This window comes from Scardinius erythrophthalmus, assembly GCF_964197995.2.
Source record: "Scardinius erythrophthalmus genome assembly, chromosome: 25".
NCBI lineage: Eukaryota > Metazoa > Chordata > Actinopteri > Cypriniformes > Leuciscidae > Scardinius > Scardinius erythrophthalmus.
The window spans coordinates 27,201,506-27,220,228 of record NC_138245.1 but is presented as its reverse complement, the minus strand read 5'-3'; the positions used below and the strand labels follow the sequence as shown (position 1 = coordinate 27,220,228).

Genomic DNA, 18,723 nt, shown 5'->3' with positions numbered 1-18,723 from the left:
TTAACATTGAAATAAATGTGTTCCCATTTTGCACATAGTAGCTAATGTTTATCTTAATGTATTTTAGGGGCTTCTTGTATAAATGTTACCCTGTTTACCTGCAGTAAACTTGCAGACATGTTTATTTGAAATGAATTTGAAAATCAATCAAAAATCCTTAAAACCATTCATTATACGCATGCGCGTAAAAATACCGCAAGACAAGTCTTGACGCGCATGCGCATTGTGTTATCTAATGGCTCGCAAATCTTTTCGCGCATGCGCAGTGTTACACCGTTTTGGGCCGAATCTTTATTGCGACGCGAAATGTTGTCCTTCGAAGGAGTTTAAATAAAGAGCCGGATCTTTTGAATTTAAAGGTAAAGGGGAAGTGTTTAGCTGTGGTGTGCTGTGTGAGGCACAATCATTTGCCTCTAATTTTGTGCAATTTGTACCTTTACTGCTTTTATTTTCTATATTAGCATTAGATAGCATGTCAGCTTAGCCGAACACTGAAATGTCCCTCATTGCACGTGTTTATGGCGTCACATTTAGATTAGTTAAATATTTGTTGATTGTCTATTTTGTTCTTGCTATAAAGATAAAAATCCTCCAATTACTGTCTTCTAAATTGTTATATACTGTGTTAATTTGTTTCCTTAATTTACACTTGGAATAAACCATAGGGAATAAACAGGCTAAAATGTGTCCCCTTCAGTTATAAAGACACACCTCATGTACTATGTTTGTTTATATTTTATTTATCTAAATAATTGGTGCTTTAAGAGAATTTATGACATATAATATGTTATGAAACATATAACGTTAGTTACTGTGCACGATTAGGTCTTTGTCAAGGCACTCCTGTACTTTATTTAGGAACAGAAAACGAATATTTCACTCAAAAATAATGTTTGGGGTTTTTTTATTTTTCTTTAAGCACATTGTGAAGAAACAAAATACATTTGAGTTGATATTTTTTGTCCACCAGAGCAATAAGTGGTTCCCCTTTCATGTCTCTCTGCAAAAAAAATTACACAATATATAAAAATAGAAATAAATTCTTAAATCAATATATTCAGAGGGAATATGACAAAGGATATTGTGTTTTTGTTGTTCTGAAAAAAATTAAGTGATTTTTTTGCTTAAAACAAGAAAAAACGTGTCAAACTTAATTTGAAGGGGAAACCATATTAATTTTCTTACCCCACTGACAAATATTTTTTCTTGTTTTAAGCAAAAACTCTTTTTCCAGTACAGTTACCTTAGCATTCTTAGAACAAAATACATTTACCCGAGAAGCAAAATGACTTAAGACTGACTCTTGTTTTCTGAAAAAATGTATCCTTAAAACAAGAAAAAAAACTTTAAGTGGGGCAAGAAAAATACATTTAATTCAAAGGGAAAATAATATTATTTTTCTTAGCCTATTGACAGTTTTTTTCCCCTCTTGTTTTAAGCATAAACTGGGTTAATCTTGATCATTTTTTCAGCATTTTCTTCTTGTCCACCTCTACAGGTCCAAGATGGAGCTCCCAAACTACAGTCGACAGCTCATGCAGCAACTGCATGCTTTACGAAAGGAGAAGCACTTCTGCGACTGCTCCATCCTGGTGGGCGAGACCCCCCATCCCGCTCACAAGCTAGTGCTGGCGGCCTCCAGTATGCTATTTAAGTCTGTTCTGGAAGGTTCTGACAGCATCTCCATCGACACAGATTTACTGTCCTCTCAAGAGTTTTCCTCTCTTCTGGACTTGGTGTACACTGGTAAGCTGCCTCCCGGCAAGCACAACTTCACCCGACTCATAGCCGCCGCTGACAGCCTGCAGATGTTTGATGTGGCTGTTGGTTGTAAGAACATTCTCACCGACCTCATGAAGCAGACTTCTAAGACAGAGTCGACGGACTCTCAAGTAATAAAACTTGACTGTCTTAAGGAGCAATCTGAATCAGAACAGCTTAAAAGGGACAAGAAGAGTTTGCAAGGTAAAATATTGACTGATTAAGATCACTTCATTCGAGTGTTTTGTATGAATTGTGTTTATTTCTATGTTCAGAGGACAATGCATTTGAGCTGATCTCTCAGAATCAAGCTGGTATCACAAAGATCCTACAGTGTGGACAGTCATATGTTAAGGTTCTTGAGATCTGGGATGCAATCTCCACAGAGGAGCACAAGGTAAGATAGTAGTAAAAAAGTGTATGGAATTATTACGATTTCTTTTTTTTCTTTTTTTTTTTAAGAAATTCTACTCGCCAAAGCTGAATTTATTTGATCAAAATACAGTAAAAAAAAAGTAATATTGTAAAATAATGTTTGTTGCATATCAAATAACTATTTGTTATTTTAATATATTTGATAATTATATTTATTCCTATGTTGGAAAGTATATTAAGAATATTAAACAGCACAACTGTTTTCAACATTGATAATAATAAGAGTGTTTCTTGAGCAGCAAATCAGCGTTTTATGATTATTTCTGAAGGATCATGTGACACTTAAGACTGGAGTAATGATGCTGAAAATTCAGCGTTTTAAATCAGAGGAATAAATTACATTTAAAAATATATTACAATAGAAAACAATTCTTTTAAATTGAAATCATTTCTCAAAATATTAGTTTTTACTGTATTTTGATCAAATAAATTCAGCCTTGGTGAGCATAAGACTTCTTTCAAAAGCATTAAACTTTATCTTTTGGCGCCAGTTTATGTAACTGATAATTCATTCTTAAGATGTGTTGATGATCTAAAGAAGCATTTAGGACTCAGTTTCATAATTCGAATGTAATATTGTATTCAGATCTGCCCTCTGATCTCCCGCAGGTCATACTGGAGAGCTTCAGAGGAGATCCATCAGCACATGAGGTTTACCAGCGGTTGCTAAAGCTTGTGAAAGTTGAGAGAGTTCTGTCAGCTCAAACAGTCCTTACTTTGTTTGAACAGCTAAAATCTCTAAACCCTGAACCTGGATCTGTTCTGGAGGAGCAGGGACATCAGAGCTGCCCCAAGCCAAAAGGTAAACTGACCTGGGTGAAAGAAGTGTTGAATCATGGGTTGCTCGACTTTGAGTGATTGTACAACTTGTCCTGTGACCTGTTCATCCACAGATCCTGCAGCAGATGTTCGGGGCTCTGCTGGGCTTTTAGACCGCGTATCAGAACTAACTCTTCACCTCTCCGGCGTCAACAACCTCTCAGAGCTTTTGACCAATGCAGTGAACAGATGTTCCAGTGATATGGAAAAAGAGGTACATTTGTCCCTTACAGTGTGTTATAGTACTCATTAATTATACTGTAATTTGTTATATGTGACCCTGGATCACAAAACCAGTCACATGTCGCACGGGTATATTTGTGGCAATAGCCAACAATACATTGTAAGGGTCAAAATTATCGATTTTTCTTTTATGCCAAAAATCATTAGGATATTAGGTAAAGATCATGATCCATAAAGATATTTAGTGAATTTCCTACCGTAAATATATAAAACATCTATTTTTGTGAGTGAATGCAGCACAATCGTGAACATAAATGCACAACTTTAAAGGAGATTTTCTCAATGTTTCGATTTTTTTGCACCCTCAGATTCCGGATTTTCAATAGTTGTATCTCAGCCAAATATTGTCCTATTCTAACAAACCATACATCAATGGAAAGCTTATTTATTCAGCTTTCAGATGATGTATGAATCTCAATTTCATAAAAGTGACCCATGTGACTGGTTTTGTGGTCCAGGGTCACATATGTGTGATCACAAAACCAGTCATAAGTCGCACGGGTATATTTGTGGCAATAGCCAACAGTGCATTGTATGGGTCAAAATTATCGATTTTTCTTTTATGGCAAAAATCATAAGGATATTAAGTAAAGATCATGTTCCATGAAGAAATTTTGTACATTTCCTACTGTAAATATATAAAACATTTATTTTTGTGAGTGAATGCAGCACAATCGCCAACATAAATGGACAACTTTAAAGGCGATTTTCTCAATGTTTAGATTTTTTTGCACCCTCAGATTCCAGATTCTCATATAGTTGTATCTCGGCCAAATATTGTCCTATCCTAACCATACATCAATGAAAAGCGTATTTATTCAGCTTTCAGATGTCAACAAACTGACCCATGTGACTGGTTTTGTGGTCCAGGGTCACATATAGTATACAGTACTACATTTAAAAGTTTCAGGTTTGTAACGTTTTTAATGTTTTTTAAAAGAAGTCTCTTATGCTCACCAAGGCTGCATTTATTTAATTAAAAATACAGTAAAAACTGTAATATTGTGAAATATTATTACAATTTAAAATAACTGTTTTTTATTTTAATATACTTTAAAAAATAATTTATTTCTGTGGTGCGAAGCTGAATTTTCAGTATCATTACTCCAGTCTTCAGTGTCACATGATCCTTCAGAAATCATTCTAATATGCTGATTTGCCGCTCAAGAAACATTTCCTATTATTATTATTATTATCAATGTTAAAAACAGTTGTGCTGCTTAATCTTTTTGATGAAACCGGGATGCATTTTTTCCCCAGGATTCTTTAATGAATAAAAGTTCAAAAGCAGCATTTATTTGAAATTGAAATCTTTTGTAACAATGTAAATTCTTTACTGTCACTGTTGATCAATTGAATGCATCTTTCCTGAATAAAAGTAAAAAAAAAATAACTTTCTGACCCCAAACTTTTGAATGGCAGTGTATGTGTCTGTTCTTCTTAAGGCAGTGCTGCAGTGCTGTTCTGCTCCATCATCAGTGGAGGTGGTGGAAAGGTTGTTATGTAAACTCAGAGAGAAGACCATGAGTGAAGAAACGTTTCTGATGCTGCTCCTTGAGGTGAAGGAAAGCTCCTCAGATCTGCTTCAGCTTCTGGAGGCCCTGAAAGACGCAACGGGTATGCACAGCAAAAACCTCTGACACGTTTCATCATACAGCATATTCCTTCAGCTAACACTTCTGATGACTGCTACTTTTTCAGGTAACACAGCTGAAGACAGCAGCGGGATGGATTTGTTGAGAATATATCAGAACAGACTCATCGAGCTGAATCTGGATCTCCAGCTCATCGAACAGAGCCTTAAAATGGGTCCTGACATGCCTGCAAATGACAGAGAGGTACCTGTGTTGCATTACAAAATGACCTTTAAGAAGTGGGTTCAATGCAAGGAACCATTTTTTAATATAATTGTGTCCATTCAAGTGTATTGAAGCCCTGCTGGGAGGAAAAGGAGATGGCGAAGTGGTTGAAAGGCTGATATCTGCAGCATTGGACGGGTCACTGCAGGCGGTGACTGTATGGAGGCTGTTCCTGTGGACAGAGACACACAGTCCAGAGCTGGGGCTCCTCATGCAGGAGGTCAAGGAGAAACGAGACGCACGAAAACTTCTCCAAACCAGTGAGTGTCAAACAGCTTTTACGTCAACACACTGCTTTTGGTCAGTACCAAAATTATATTTCGATGCTTTATTTTTTAGTTAAAGACATAGATGTGCTCTTCCAGCACAAATCACTCATTCTGGAAACAATCAGTGACATTACCCTGCTCGAACAGGATGTGGACGCAACGGATCATGGAACAGAGCAATTTGCTGAGGTAAGAAATAGAGGATAATATATTAAAATGATGAAATTACGGTCTGCGTCCTAATTGGCTAATCGTAATGACCCCAAATGTTTGAACAATAGGTATATATATAATGTGTGTGTGTGTGTGTGTGTGTGTATGTATGTAAATATATATAATAAATATAGTATATTGTAAGTATAATTCACTGACAAAGTACATATCTTGAGTGTGTAGTAAGACATTGCTGTGGCAGCTATGACCTTGCTTTCGTTGCTAATTTTATACAACAGAAAGTTGAAAAGAGTCAAACTCCTTTTTCCTTGCAATACACAAGGGGTTGTGGGTAATAATAGTCCAAAATGCCCTGATGCATATTTAAAAAAAATCCACTCAGGCACCTTTGGTTTATTGTTTCAGTGTACTTTAAATTAGAAAAATACACTAGTCGCATACTTTGTATTTCCAAGAGATTTTCTTTGTGCAAATATACAACATATAAAATAAAATCTAAGATTACAAAACATTATTTGTGTGTCCTAGTTTCTGCAGAGCTGTCGGAGAGCCGATGGTGAGCTGGAGTCAGCACAGCAGACTGTCGAGAGAGTTTTGAGTCGTGACTCAGAGTTTGCCAGTTCACTGTGCCAGCTGCTGTCTGCCAACCAGCAGAACTTCCCTCAGCTGACCACTCTCACGAAGCACCTCAAACATACTGGTGAACGACTTCACAGAACATAGATATTTCTGTCCATGTGATGATATGATAGTTTTGCATACATTTTAAAAGCATCTGATGAAAAATCGTGACCAAACTTTACGTTTTATCCATGTTCAAAACAGGGCCTCTGTCAGATTCGGACTGTCCTGTAAAATCTGAGGTTGAGCAGGAAGTATCAACTGCAGACTCTGAGGATGATGATGGGGAAGACTCCAAAACAAAAGGCAGAAGGAAGGCTGTGCCTGTCTCTTACCGCTGCGAGTGGTGTAATAAGACGTTTGACTTTAAGTGTCGTCTGATAAAGCATAAGAAAGGCTGTGCCCTCGCACCGGGGAAGGAGCAGCGCTGCTCAGAGTGTTCAATGCCGTTTCCAACGCTCAAGAGTCTTCACCAGCACTGCATGGAAGTCCACGGCGGCCCGCCGGCTAAGAAGAAGAAAACAGAACAAGTACCATGTGACATGTGCGACAAGACCTTCAAACACTCTTCAGGTGGGTGGATCGGTGGGGAAATGCTGGTTGTTAAAGGGATAGTTCACCCGAAAAATTACTCAACCTCATGTTGTTCCAAACCTGTATGAGTTTCTTTCTTCTGTTGAACACAAAAGAAGATATTTTGAAGAATGTTGGTTACCAGACAGGTGACGGCTCCCATTGACTTCCATAGTAGGATAAAAATACTGTAGAAGTATTTTATACCAACATTCTTCAAAATATCTTCTTTTGTATTCAACAAAAGAAAGAAACTCGTACAGGTTTTGAACGACATAAGGGTGAGTAAATGATGACAAAATCTTCTTTTTTTAGTGAACTATCCCTTTAATGCGTGAGCTCCAGACAGAAAACAAGTGTATTCGTTAGCACATTAGTTTTTGCTATAGTATATCAAAATTGGCTTCAAGTGTCATGATTCAGTTTCACTGGTTTGAAATGTTGTGAAAATGTTATGAAAACACTACATCTCCATTTCCAAAAATACAATAAAAAAATATTTTTTTAACTTTTTTTAAGGTCTGTTTGTGTCTGAATACATTTATGGATATAAAACGGACCTTAAATCACTCTTACGTCAGCACTGTTTTATGATTTCATTACTTAAACTTTTCAGGTCTTTTGTATCATAAACGCACGGAACATTTTGAGGAGCGGCCGTACGCATGCGAGGAGTGCGGGGCGAAGTTTGCTGCCACCTCGTCCCTGAAGAACCACATGCGTCTACACACGGGAGAAAAACCCTTCCACTGCAAACACTGTGACATGAGCTTTTCTGTGGCCGCCGCTCTGTCCTACCACACCAAGAAGAAGCACGCCGAGGGTGGGATAGTTTTAAATGTTTTTTCTTATTATTATATCAGGCTTTTGTGTGAAAACCAGTGACAACATTCTGCAAATTCTGCATTTGCAGGTAAAATGTACTGCTGTCAGTACTGCTCAGCCTCATTCGCACAGTCCATCGAACTGACGCGTCACGTACGCACGCACACGGGAGACAAACCGTATGTCTGCAGGGAATGCGGGAAAGGCTTCAAACAAGCCAATGGACTCTCCGTCCATCTACAGAACTTTCACAGTAAGCACATCCACATGAGTCACATGATATATTTCACTCTCTAATAAACACAAACTAAACTACTTCTCTGTCCCATTAGACATTACAGAACCTCATGACTGCCAGAAATGCCGGGTGAGTTTCTCTTCGCTGGACGAGCTCCGACAGCACATCCAGGAGGTGCATCCGAAAGAGCTGCACCAGTGTCCCGAGTGCAGCAAGATCTTCAACAGCGAAGCCAATCTGGAGAAACACATGAACATTCATGACGGCAACAAACCCTACAGCTGCAAGATGTGCAAAAAGTCCTATCAGGCAAGAACAGTAAACTTGATTTATCGAATGATAAAGGATTATTTCTGTCCAATAGAAAATCGTGTCAACGGGACTCTCTTTTTGTGCAATTTGCTTAGAAGGCAATGTTTTTGCATTACATAAGCAAGTGCACAGTGGCCCCAAAATGTATTTTGACACTTAAACTACACATAATAATATATAAATTGCAGATGCATTTATATAAAATAAGGACAGGCACACTTTTCAGGCAAAACGTATAATATAATATAATATAATGTAATGTAATGTAATGTAATGTAATGTAATGTAATAATACTGTTAAACAAATGTGGGGTCGGTAGATTTTTTATGTTTTTGAAAGAAGTCTAATGCTCACCTGGCTGCAATTATTTGATCAAAAATACAGTAAAAACAGTAATATTGTGAAATATTTGTACAATTTAAAATAACTGTTTTCTATTTTGATATATTTTAAAATGTAATTTTTTCCTGTGATGCTAAGCTGAATTTTCAGCATCATTACTCCAGTCTTCAGTGTCACATAATCCTTCAGAAATCATTCTAATAAGCTGATTTGCTGCTCAAGAAACATTTTTCCGGTATTATTTGATGAATATAATATTATTTTATTAATAATCGTAATATTTACATAATATAAAATTATAATTATTTTAATTATTAATTTTAACACACACACACATAAATACATTTATTAATGAGGACAGTACAAGCACATTAATCAAACATTGTTACCATTTAGTTTCTATTTCTTCGTTTCAGACTCTCTCTGGTCTGTGGTACCACAATCGCACCGCGCACCCTGAGAGTGTCTCTGCCCAGGGCAACAAAACCATCAAATCTCTCCTGCAGTGTGACAAGTGTGACAAGACATTTAGCAACCGAAACAGTCTGTTAAAACACCAGATAACCAATCACACAGGTAAAGAATGACCTCTAAGTTAGTATTAACTAACCATTGATAGTGTTACTGTTACGATGTACTAGTGTTGATTGTGTGTGTGTTGTTCAGAAGTGCGCGTGTGGAAGTGTGTGAACTGTGACAGCACTCTGACGAGCGAGCAGGAGCTGCAGGAGCACGTCTGCAGTGGACAGTCGAGTCAGGCCAGCTCTGTGTTCAGCTGTATGATCTGCTCTCTCCACTTCCCCTCAGAGCCGGACTTCCAGCAGCACTTCCTGTCCAAACACCTGCAGCTCATGCAAGAGGAAGCACAGACACAGGCCTCCAGTTCTCATACGGTGACGCCCCAAACCTCCCACAGTCACCCATGACAGAAATTAGAAAATGTGCATTTATTGGTGGGAAGTTACATTTAATTTAATCTGCAGTGCAATTAAAGTTTAAAGGATCATCACAGCAATTTCCTTTGAAATCCACTTGTAATATTAGTCAAGGTTTCACAACCAAATGCCCAAAATATTGTGTCCATTTAACTTAAAGTTATTTGCAATGGTTAAGGCAAGACACGACAGGTGAATAGGGTCAAAGTTTAAATGAATAAATATCACCATACTGTCCCCATTTGATTAATCGCATTACATGTTATTTTTGTAGTTTTAAGATTAATGCTTTATTAATAGTACATCAAAACTTTAATATCAAGATCATACTGTTTTCCATGAAATGTCTGAAATACTAAATGATATTTGCAATTTTACCAAACTTGTATTACAAGTTTCCTGAAATTTGATATTTAAATATGCACATTATTTATTATCTAATTAAATATGCACTAAAAAGCAGAAATCTGAACATTGGATTATTGCACTTAAGGTTTCTATAGAGAGCATCTCTTTTTATCACTGAAAATACTGTCAGAAGCCAGAAGAAGAAGAAAAAAATGCTCTCTGTAAAAAATCTTAAGAAATAGATAGGAATAAACCTGGAAAGTCTGCTGTATATTAAGTGCCACTGAAATTGAGATTTCTGGATCAGTTCATGAGAAAAAAAATATTTCGAAAAATGGCCTTTGAATTGTAATTTGAATCTACAGATGCAAATAGATAAAGAACAGTGATTAAATAAACACTTAAATGTGTTATTAAAAGAAGGCACGTTAAGGAAGCAAAATAGCCCAAAATCTCAAAATTTACCAGTGCCTGAAAAAACAGGTTTTGTCTGTAGAATCGTATTTCACTACACAGTTCTTACTTGTCAACAAAAGAGGCTTGACTGAGGTTTTCTTGACTCTTTCCAGGTGATTCAGTGTGAGGAGACAGCCGATCAAGAGGTGGAGCAAGTGATTAGCCTCGACCAATCCCGGATTGAGGGGTCACCGCAGGTGTTCGTCGCTCTGGGGGATCAACAGGAAACTCCCGGCGGCTCTGGAATCGTGGCCGTGAGCATGGAAGATCTCCTGAACGGCACAGTCACGCTCATCTGTGAAGAGGGTCAATGAAGCGCATGGGTTTATGATCATGCTCATGTTCCTTTTTACACTGGATTACACCGGGGATTGAAGGCTTTAGCCTTACTGTGATTTTTTTGTGTGATTCTCTGGATCACTTGATATGTTTTCCTCTCCTGGAAGAGGCTACGCGTACACAAGCATACAAAATCCATGTTAAAAATAGCTCAAGATGACATCTGTGTCTTAAGTACAGTATGAATCTCTTTGATTGCAGTGCATTACTTTTGGGGTCTTTATTTATTTGAACATGTTCTGACAAGCACACACTTGTTTTAAAAGCGAAAACCAACACAGCATCTACCTCCAATCAAGCATCATGTTCAGAGATGATTTTTGTGTTTGGTACATGAGACTTTGGACCGTTTCAAAATTACAGAGTGTCTATTTACATCAAGTACAAATAGCCCGTCTTCTTTTCCTGCTAAAAATAACTTGTAAAAAATATTTTGTGACCAAGCTGACTGTTTAACATTTTATTTCTACATCTGTGTAGAAATCTGATGAATGCGATTTTAAATAAATCATGGGAAAGTTTGTCTATTTATTATGTATAAGTATAAATAGCAAATCAGTTTTTATTATAATAAGGATGACATCAGCAGATAAAACATGCGACACGTCTTTTTGTAAATTATGCTTGTTTATTTTATAGAAATTGAGTAGAAACAATCATTTACTGTTCATAACAAAGATCACACCAACCCTCAAATACATGTCATACAGTATATAGAGTAAAATACTATATTATACTATAATATATATATTTGTAGTTGATAAGCCAGTAATTCATAGACAACCCTGAGTCATTGTTTTTTACATTCATAGGAGCGTAGTTTAAAATCTTATAACCTGACCACACTGCAGTTTCATTAAAAATCCTTACAGTACACTCAACAGAAACTTGCACTGTCAAATCAATACAGTAAACAGTGGATTAAACCAGAGTTCATAACACTGCAGTTATACTAGCCTAGTGTTTGTTAATACAGGAATATATGAACACAAGAGACCAACAAATAATCTCTAGTTATGTGCCACATAATGCAAAGAAATACACCGATACTGCCTTTACAAATAAAGCTTTGAACTAACCATCAGATGCCCACATTAATTTGCTAATTTTACTGTCCAGACTAAATATGCACAATATAACAGTATCAGCTATTATCATCATACTTGGGCTTATATTAAGATTGAAACTTACATAGTTTTCTTAAAATAACACACAAAACATTTATTATCAGCCATGATAAAAATAAATTGCTCGTTGCATTCCTTGTCCAGACAAAGAAAAAATGTCAAAATAACTTTCATTTTATGTCATGTTGTTAAGGAAAGTGTCATACAGACAATTAAGAAGAGGAAGGCACACAATTAAATGCTACTGCAACACAACAAACTGATCTACAGCTCTCTAAAACAATGATTCCTCACAAGGATGGGGTTAAAAATAAGAGACGAACACGACAATAATATACCTAGAACATTTACAAATTTACTGTAAGCATATTATTGCAATGCAAATGCCATTTTGTTCATTTTCCCAGAGTGCCACACGGCTCCTTATTCAGCAGTGCATAGTAAAAAAAACAGTTGCTTGTGTTAGGTTATAAAAAAAAAGCAAATATATAATTACTCATTTACAATGTTCAAGCATGTCCTTAAAGGGATAGTTCACCCAAAAATGAAAATTCTGTCAGTAATTACTCACCCTCATGTTGTTCCAACCCCGTAAGACCTTCTTTCATCTTCGGAACACAAATTAAGATATTTTTGATTAAATCTGAGAGCTGTCTCACTCCTCCATAGGCTTCTAAGACACTATAACTTGCTGGCCCAGAAAATGTATTAAAGACATCGTTAATATAGTCCAAGTGACTCCAGTGGCTCAATCTTAAGTTTATAAAGCGACGAGAATACTTTTTGTGCGCAAAAAAACAAAAAAAAATAACGACTTTATTCCACTTTTCATTTCCTTCTCTCTGGGCCTCGAGTTTTTTTACGTAGTGTTTAAGCGTAGCGCGTCTGTGTTGCACGTAACCACGTAGGCTCACTATTGGCCGATGCTGGTCATGTGTGTGCTACGCAAAAACACTACGTGAAAAGACTCGAGGTCCAGAGAGAAGGAAATGAAAAGTGGAATATAGTCGGTGTTTTTTTTTTTTTTTTTGCGCACAAAAAGTATTCTCGTCGCTTTATAAACTTAAGATTGAGCCACTGGAGTCACTTGGACTATATTAACAATGTCTTTAATACATTTTCTGGGCCAGCAAGTTATAGTGTCCATAAGCCTGCAGGAGGAGTGAGACAGCTCTCAGATTTAATCAAAAATATCTTAATTTGTGTTCCGAAGATGAACGAAGGTCTTACGGGGTTGGAACAACTTGAGGGTGAATAATTACTGACAGAATTTTCATTTTAGGGTGAACTATCCCTTTAAGAGCAAAATATCAGTAGTCAGCATACCATTAGAAAGTGTGCATTAGTAAATACTCATTATGAAGGTAAAACATTATTTTTATATTTTAACAAACATTATGTAAATATTGAAAATATGCATCTATATTTTCAGTGCATAGTTCTTGGGTTTACAAAAGTAAATAAGCATTTACACGCAGGATCGCGTGATTATAAACGGCAAATTTCCTTCACTGAAATATCTACAGTTCGCTAGCAACCTTTAATTGACTCTATGATCACCCCCCTCACCGAAAGTGCTCTTCAAGGACACAAAAAAGCTATTTGTACTTTTATAGTGCCACCTTCTGGTTTGGATGAATATTTATATTATATTTATTTTCCTATCTTATGTATCCTTTTCTCGGCTGTTAGTATGACCGCAAGCCCTATCTCAACTGCTTGTTATATATATATATATATATACGGCTAAATAAGGCTCTAATTTTCAACTAGTAATCTTCTTTTTGGGCAGGAAGGCACTAGTGATTTGGTTCATCACCACTAAGGCGGGAAAAAGAGGGAGGAGTAGGAAGATATACCAGATTGGGCCTGTCACCGAGGCCTGAAACCAGTCTGTAAACATGGCTGACATGACCGTGACGGTGGCCAGCAGGTAGGCCACCAGACCACAGGTGGCATGATACAGTCTCCACCGAGGAAACGAGTAAGTGCTGATGAGTTTGGGGAACAGGAGAAAGACGCCACACATGGCCTGCAGGACAGTAGCAGCCATCGTAGTGACTCCCAGCAGGCTGTGCCAGGAGGTGAAGTGCGAATGCTCCTTTATGTTCTTACTGGCCACCATGAAGCTGAATCCTGTGGCGCCACACACCAGCAGCAGGGCCTGAAAGAACCAGTGCAGGCGGACCTTCCACTTGCGGGACTTGAAGCAGAACGGGTTTCCCTCAGCGGAGAAGAGCAGGATCCCTTCAGTCATACACAGGCAAAACTAAGACGGGAGAGAAAACAGGACATGTTTAAAGGGGACATATCAAGTAAAACACAAACTGTCCTGCTTTCTTGGAAAGAGTTCAATGTACAATATCACTCAAAAGTTGGATTTTTTTGATCAAGGCTGTATTTGTTTGATCAAAAATACAGTAAAACAGTAATAATGTAAAATATGATTTCAATTTAAAATAACTGTTTTCAAAATGTAATTTATTCCTGTGATCAAAGCTGGTCTTCAGTGTCACATGATCCTTCAGAAATTATTCTAATATGCTGATGTGCTGCTCAAAAAACATTTCTTGTTATTATCAATGTTGAAAACAGTTTTGCTGCTTAATATATTTTTCAGGATGCTTTAATGAATAGACAGTTCAAAAGAACAGGATTTATTTGACAAATAATATTTGACAAAATTTTCACAGGATGAATTTTGAGTGTTTAAGCTTTCGATTGATACCCAATTCATGACGATTACTAAAATATATGATAGGGTAAAAAGTGTGCTAGTGAACGGTAGTGCATGTAGAGAAAAAAAAACAGACTATTACTGTACTGTACATGAGTCAGACTCTGAGAAGGACCTCTGTTATTAGAAGTGAATGTGTTGTGTTTGTCATCAAGGTCAGTGTAATCAGACTCTCGTGGTAAAGCAGTCGAGGCTAATTCCATTGTCTTTGTGTTTCACCACACTCTATTTATTATTAACAAAAGACATATTTTATTCATTCCCTGAGAGGCTGAAAGTCAATGAAACACACTGCATTATTAAAAACTGCAGGAGTGACTATAAAAAAAGAAATCTGACTTTTATAAACGTATGGCTAAAAACATAATGAATTGTATAATATCTTGTGTAATTGAACACATAAAAAACTAGTGTTGCTTTCGTCAACGAAAATTATGACGAAATATTGTCGTCAACGAACTGTTATCACCTGACGAAAACGAGACGAGACTAGACGTAAATGCATGGTCATGTGACGATGACTAAAATACATGTATAATGCAATATCGTTGACGAATAAAAACGAGACTAAATGTGGTTTAAAAAAATAAAAACTATGCTAAAATGTCTCTTCATTTTCGTTGACCAAAACGAGACGAGACGAAATGTTATAACGTCACGACGAATGAGAGAGTTGTGCGTGAACCCATAGCTTTGTCGGCTTTAAATTCTGGATTGCGATCTGGTCACCCGATTATCAGCGAATTTAACAATATATTACTCCATTAGTTATTCTATTAAAATGTCTCATTGATGTATTTGACACATTCATAATCATTACTTTTGCCGGTTCTTTGTGACAGCTGCATGTTATTGGCAGCGTCTCTGGTTACATGAACACGTCACCGCATCAGCGCCAGAACATGGAGATTTTATTTTAGAGAATAATCGCACAACCTATTCGATATCCTATAATTAAATAAACTAATCGAATATCCAAAAATCGTGACTCATCCCTGCATGGAATCTCTTGTTTCTTTTCCCAAATCTTCACTCACGTCACGTCTCACCCATTTTCTAAAGGTATTATAAACGTTTCTTGGTTCGCTTTTAATTAGGCCTATTATATTCGTATTCTTTACTGTGGTAAAGTAGAAAAACGCTGTAGGACAGATGGCCTACATTTGTACTTGCATGTCAAATTCTTTTTAACACAGTTTGTGCTTGTTATATAGACATAGGGCGCGTCAAGTTTAGTTGTAAAGCGCGTTTCACACGAGCGGGTGATTTTTAGTTTCACTTTCTCTGGCAGCGCAATCTCAAACATAGCCTAAATATTTCGCCCTTGTGGAGGATAAAATTCGCTCTTCAAACCAATTTACATCAAGTAGAAAACACAAAGATATCATAAAGACATCGATGGAGATCGATATCTTCGTGTTTTCCTGCGTCCCACATCCCTCTCAAAGCGCAGAGTGTATATCACGCGTCTTTGTGTGGAAATATAAAACGAGTTTTTTTTTAAATAACCCCCCAACCACCGCCGGTAGTTGGTCCATTACCGCGGTGGTAAAAAAAAACCTGCCACCGTCACAGCCCTAAATATAGGCCTACTAAATAGCCTATAATAAGATAGCCTTGTTTGAAATTCTATATTGACTGGGTTAAATAGAATCACATTACTAAAAAGAGACTAAAATACAATTTTCATTGACTAAAACTAGACTAAAATGTCATCAGTTTTCGTCGACTAAAACTAGACTAAAATGTCATCAGTTTTCGTTGACTAAAACTAGACTAAAATGTCATCAGTTTTCGTCGACTAAAACTAGACTAGACTAAAAAGAGTATGAATGTGACTAAAACTAATAAAAACTAAAATGACAGCCTGACACAAAGACTAGACTAAAACTAAAATTAAAACAGGCTGCCAAAAACAACACTATAAAAAACGTACCCCAAGTGACATGCAGACGGGATGCCAAGAGAAGAGACCTGAAAGCATCAACACAGAATGATATTTATAAACACTTTATATTATTTTTTATTTTATCAATACCTAGCCTTACCAATGCTTAATGTCATCAGTTCATGTTTCTACTATAGAATTACCATAGTACATGTAAAAAAAAAAAAAAGTATTTATACAATGATAATACTACCAATTTGGTAGCCTATATATAAAAAAAAAAAAAAAAAAAAAAAAAAAAAAAAAAAAAAATGAAACAAAATTACCATGGAATCAGCATCTTTAAAAACATGGTAAAATGTCCAAAACATCCTAACAATATCAATATACGTGATTACGTGAATCAATATATTTTTAATAATGCCATAAAAATACAACAGTGTCCTTACTGGACAAAACTACTCTGGTAACCAAGGTACTTTGTTGTGGAAATGGCATGGCACTTTCATTCATTTTTACACTCATAGTTATAATTCAATAAAAGTCTATAGGTTTATTACTTTTTAGTCAGGAATACGTGCTACATAATTTTTTTCAATAAAGTTTTGCGAATACTTTTTAACACCATAAAGAAGTACCATACATTGTACTAGTACCATATTCTTGGACATGTATCGGAAACATGTATGAATTTCTTTCTTCTTCTGAACACTAAAGAAGATATTTATAAGAATATGGGTAACCAAACAGTTGATGACCCTCATTGACTTCCATAGTATGCATTTTCTTTTATATGGAAGTCAATTGGGTCCCATCCACTGTTTGGCTACCCATATTCTTCAAAATTTCTTCTTTTCAGAAAAAGTAAGAAATTCATACAGGTTTGGGACAACTTATGGGTGAGTAAATGATGACAGAATTTTCATTTTTAGGTGAACTATCCCTTTAAGTACCATGTAAATGTCACTTGAATTTCGGTATTATGGCATTACCATCTGTCACTATATGGTATTGCCACATACTGACATCATGAAGGTACTATATGTATCAAATATGTACATGCAGTTGAAATAACTCACTAGTTCCTGGTCTGGACAGAATGGAGATGATAATGATCAGGCCGAGGGAAATGATGTGCGCAGCGGCCACAGACACTCTGCGCAGCCACACATAGAGCCAGAAGTCCCGCATCCCGAGTCCCTCTCCAACCGCGCTGTACTCCACACCCGACGACGCGCGCGTCCCGAGCGGCATTCCTCAGAAACTCACCCCAATGCTTACATTTAAGCCCAAACTACACAACAGAAAATGTCTCTCTTAAGTATCATCCCCGCTGAGCTTCATCGAACCAGATTTATTCGGGGCTTTTAGAACCGAAACGCATAACATTACAACTCCGTTTTCAAAAAAGATAAGCTGTTATTCCAGTTTAGTGGTTGGTGTGACAGTGACACTTAAACAACGCATTTCCTGGATAGGGATCGTACTACGTTAAAGTATTGTCTCTTAATATTCAGGAGCCATGCAGTTGTGATCAAAGACTGTACATAGATGCCTCATTTGCGGCCATTGCAATGAGCCGCAACATGTAAGCTGTCCGCCATATTGGAGCGGTCCGTGAACATTTCGAATTAAGCAAGTTGATTTAAGTGTGCAAGTCTGCAACGGTAGGAACGCATGTTTGAATATCTATAAATGAATAACACAATACAACAAGACAAAGGCGTCAGCTCACACGACATTAATACGTTATTATAGTAAAAGTAAAAACATTACCAAAGTGCCATAGAAAAAAATGGAATAGTTAATACATATAAAAACACAAACCAACACATTCTCAACTTTAAAAAGGTTTCCATTTAAATCTCAGAGGTTTCACAACCAGAAGTTGCGCAATGTTGTGGCAGTAATGATTCTTAGTTTCTTACTGAGTGAGTGACGACACGTTGACCGTTGCATGATGGCGGGCCCGCCGACGTGCTTGGAACGGTCGAATGTAGAATCTACGTATACAAATCTATGGTTGCGATTGGAAGGTTACCGAGCAAAGCGAGCATGACCACATTAATATTCATGAACGAGCGTTCGCCATAGGACAATAGCCGAGGAACGTCGACATAGCCTTTTTAATATTCAAAATAAACATGATACGTAACAGTAACCTACTTAATATTTAAGAGCAAAGATTTTGCCAAGACATTTAAAAAAGTGAGAAAAACAGAGCAGAAAGACATCTAGAGACGAACCGGTGACCCGTTTGTAATTTTTGTACACTTGGCAGAAAAGGTGTGGTGCTCTTAAATACAGGGTTCCACACCACTGACCAGTGGATTGCCATTATTTTTTTCCAGCATCTCATGGATGTGAAAAAAAAAAAAAAAGATTTAGTTTAAAAAGAGCGCATTCACGACGATTAAGTTT

General features: G+C 36.8%; 2 protein-coding genes across 4 annotated transcripts; one reads left to right on the top strand and one right to left on the bottom strand.

The window, feature by feature from the left end:
- The first annotated feature begins 258 nt into the window (after positions 1 to 258).
- On the top strand, positions 259 to 11,165 carry zbtb40 (zinc finger and BTB domain containing 40). 3 transcript variants are annotated; one of them, XM_081357399.1, is made up of 18 exons: positions 271 to 359; positions 1,499 to 1,965; positions 2,037 to 2,158; positions 2,806 to 2,847; positions 2,926 to 2,998; positions 3,090 to 3,229; positions 4,704 to 4,875; positions 4,960 to 5,096; positions 5,182 to 5,377; positions 5,457 to 5,575; positions 6,089 to 6,260; positions 6,386 to 6,754; positions 7,371 to 7,577; positions 7,668 to 7,832; positions 7,912 to 8,126; positions 8,889 to 9,048; positions 9,139 to 9,365; positions 10,325 to 11,165. In XM_081357399.1, the coding sequence occupies exons 2-18, from the start codon at positions 1,506 to 1,508 to the stop codon at positions 10,523 to 10,525; spliced, it is 3,177 nt and encodes a 1,058-aa protein (XP_081213525.1). In that variant the 5' UTR covers positions 271 to 359; positions 1,499 to 1,505; the 3' UTR covers positions 10,526 to 11,165. The 3 variants fall into 3 exon arrangements, with proteins under 3 accessions (XP_081213524.1, XP_081213525.1, XP_081213526.1); XM_081357398.1 differs by having other exon boundaries at positions 259 to 359; positions 2,806 to 2,998; XM_081357400.1 differs by having other exon boundaries at positions 2,806 to 2,998; positions 9,280 to 9,365; positions 10,325 to 11,071.
- A 21-nt stretch (positions 11,166 to 11,186) lies between these two features.
- Positions 11,187 to 17,737, bottom strand: cyb561d1 (cytochrome b561 family, member D1). Its single transcript, XM_081357397.1, has 3 exons — positions 17,382 to 17,737; positions 16,351 to 16,388; positions 11,187 to 13,946 (listed from the first exon to the last, which is right to left on the bottom strand). The coding sequence occupies exons 1-3, from the start codon at positions 17,554 to 17,556 to the stop codon at positions 13,443 to 13,445; spliced, it is 717 nt and encodes a 238-aa protein (XP_081213523.1). The 5' UTR covers positions 17,557 to 17,737; the 3' UTR covers positions 11,187 to 13,442.
- Between the last annotated feature and the right edge of the window lie 986 nt (positions 17,738 to 18,723).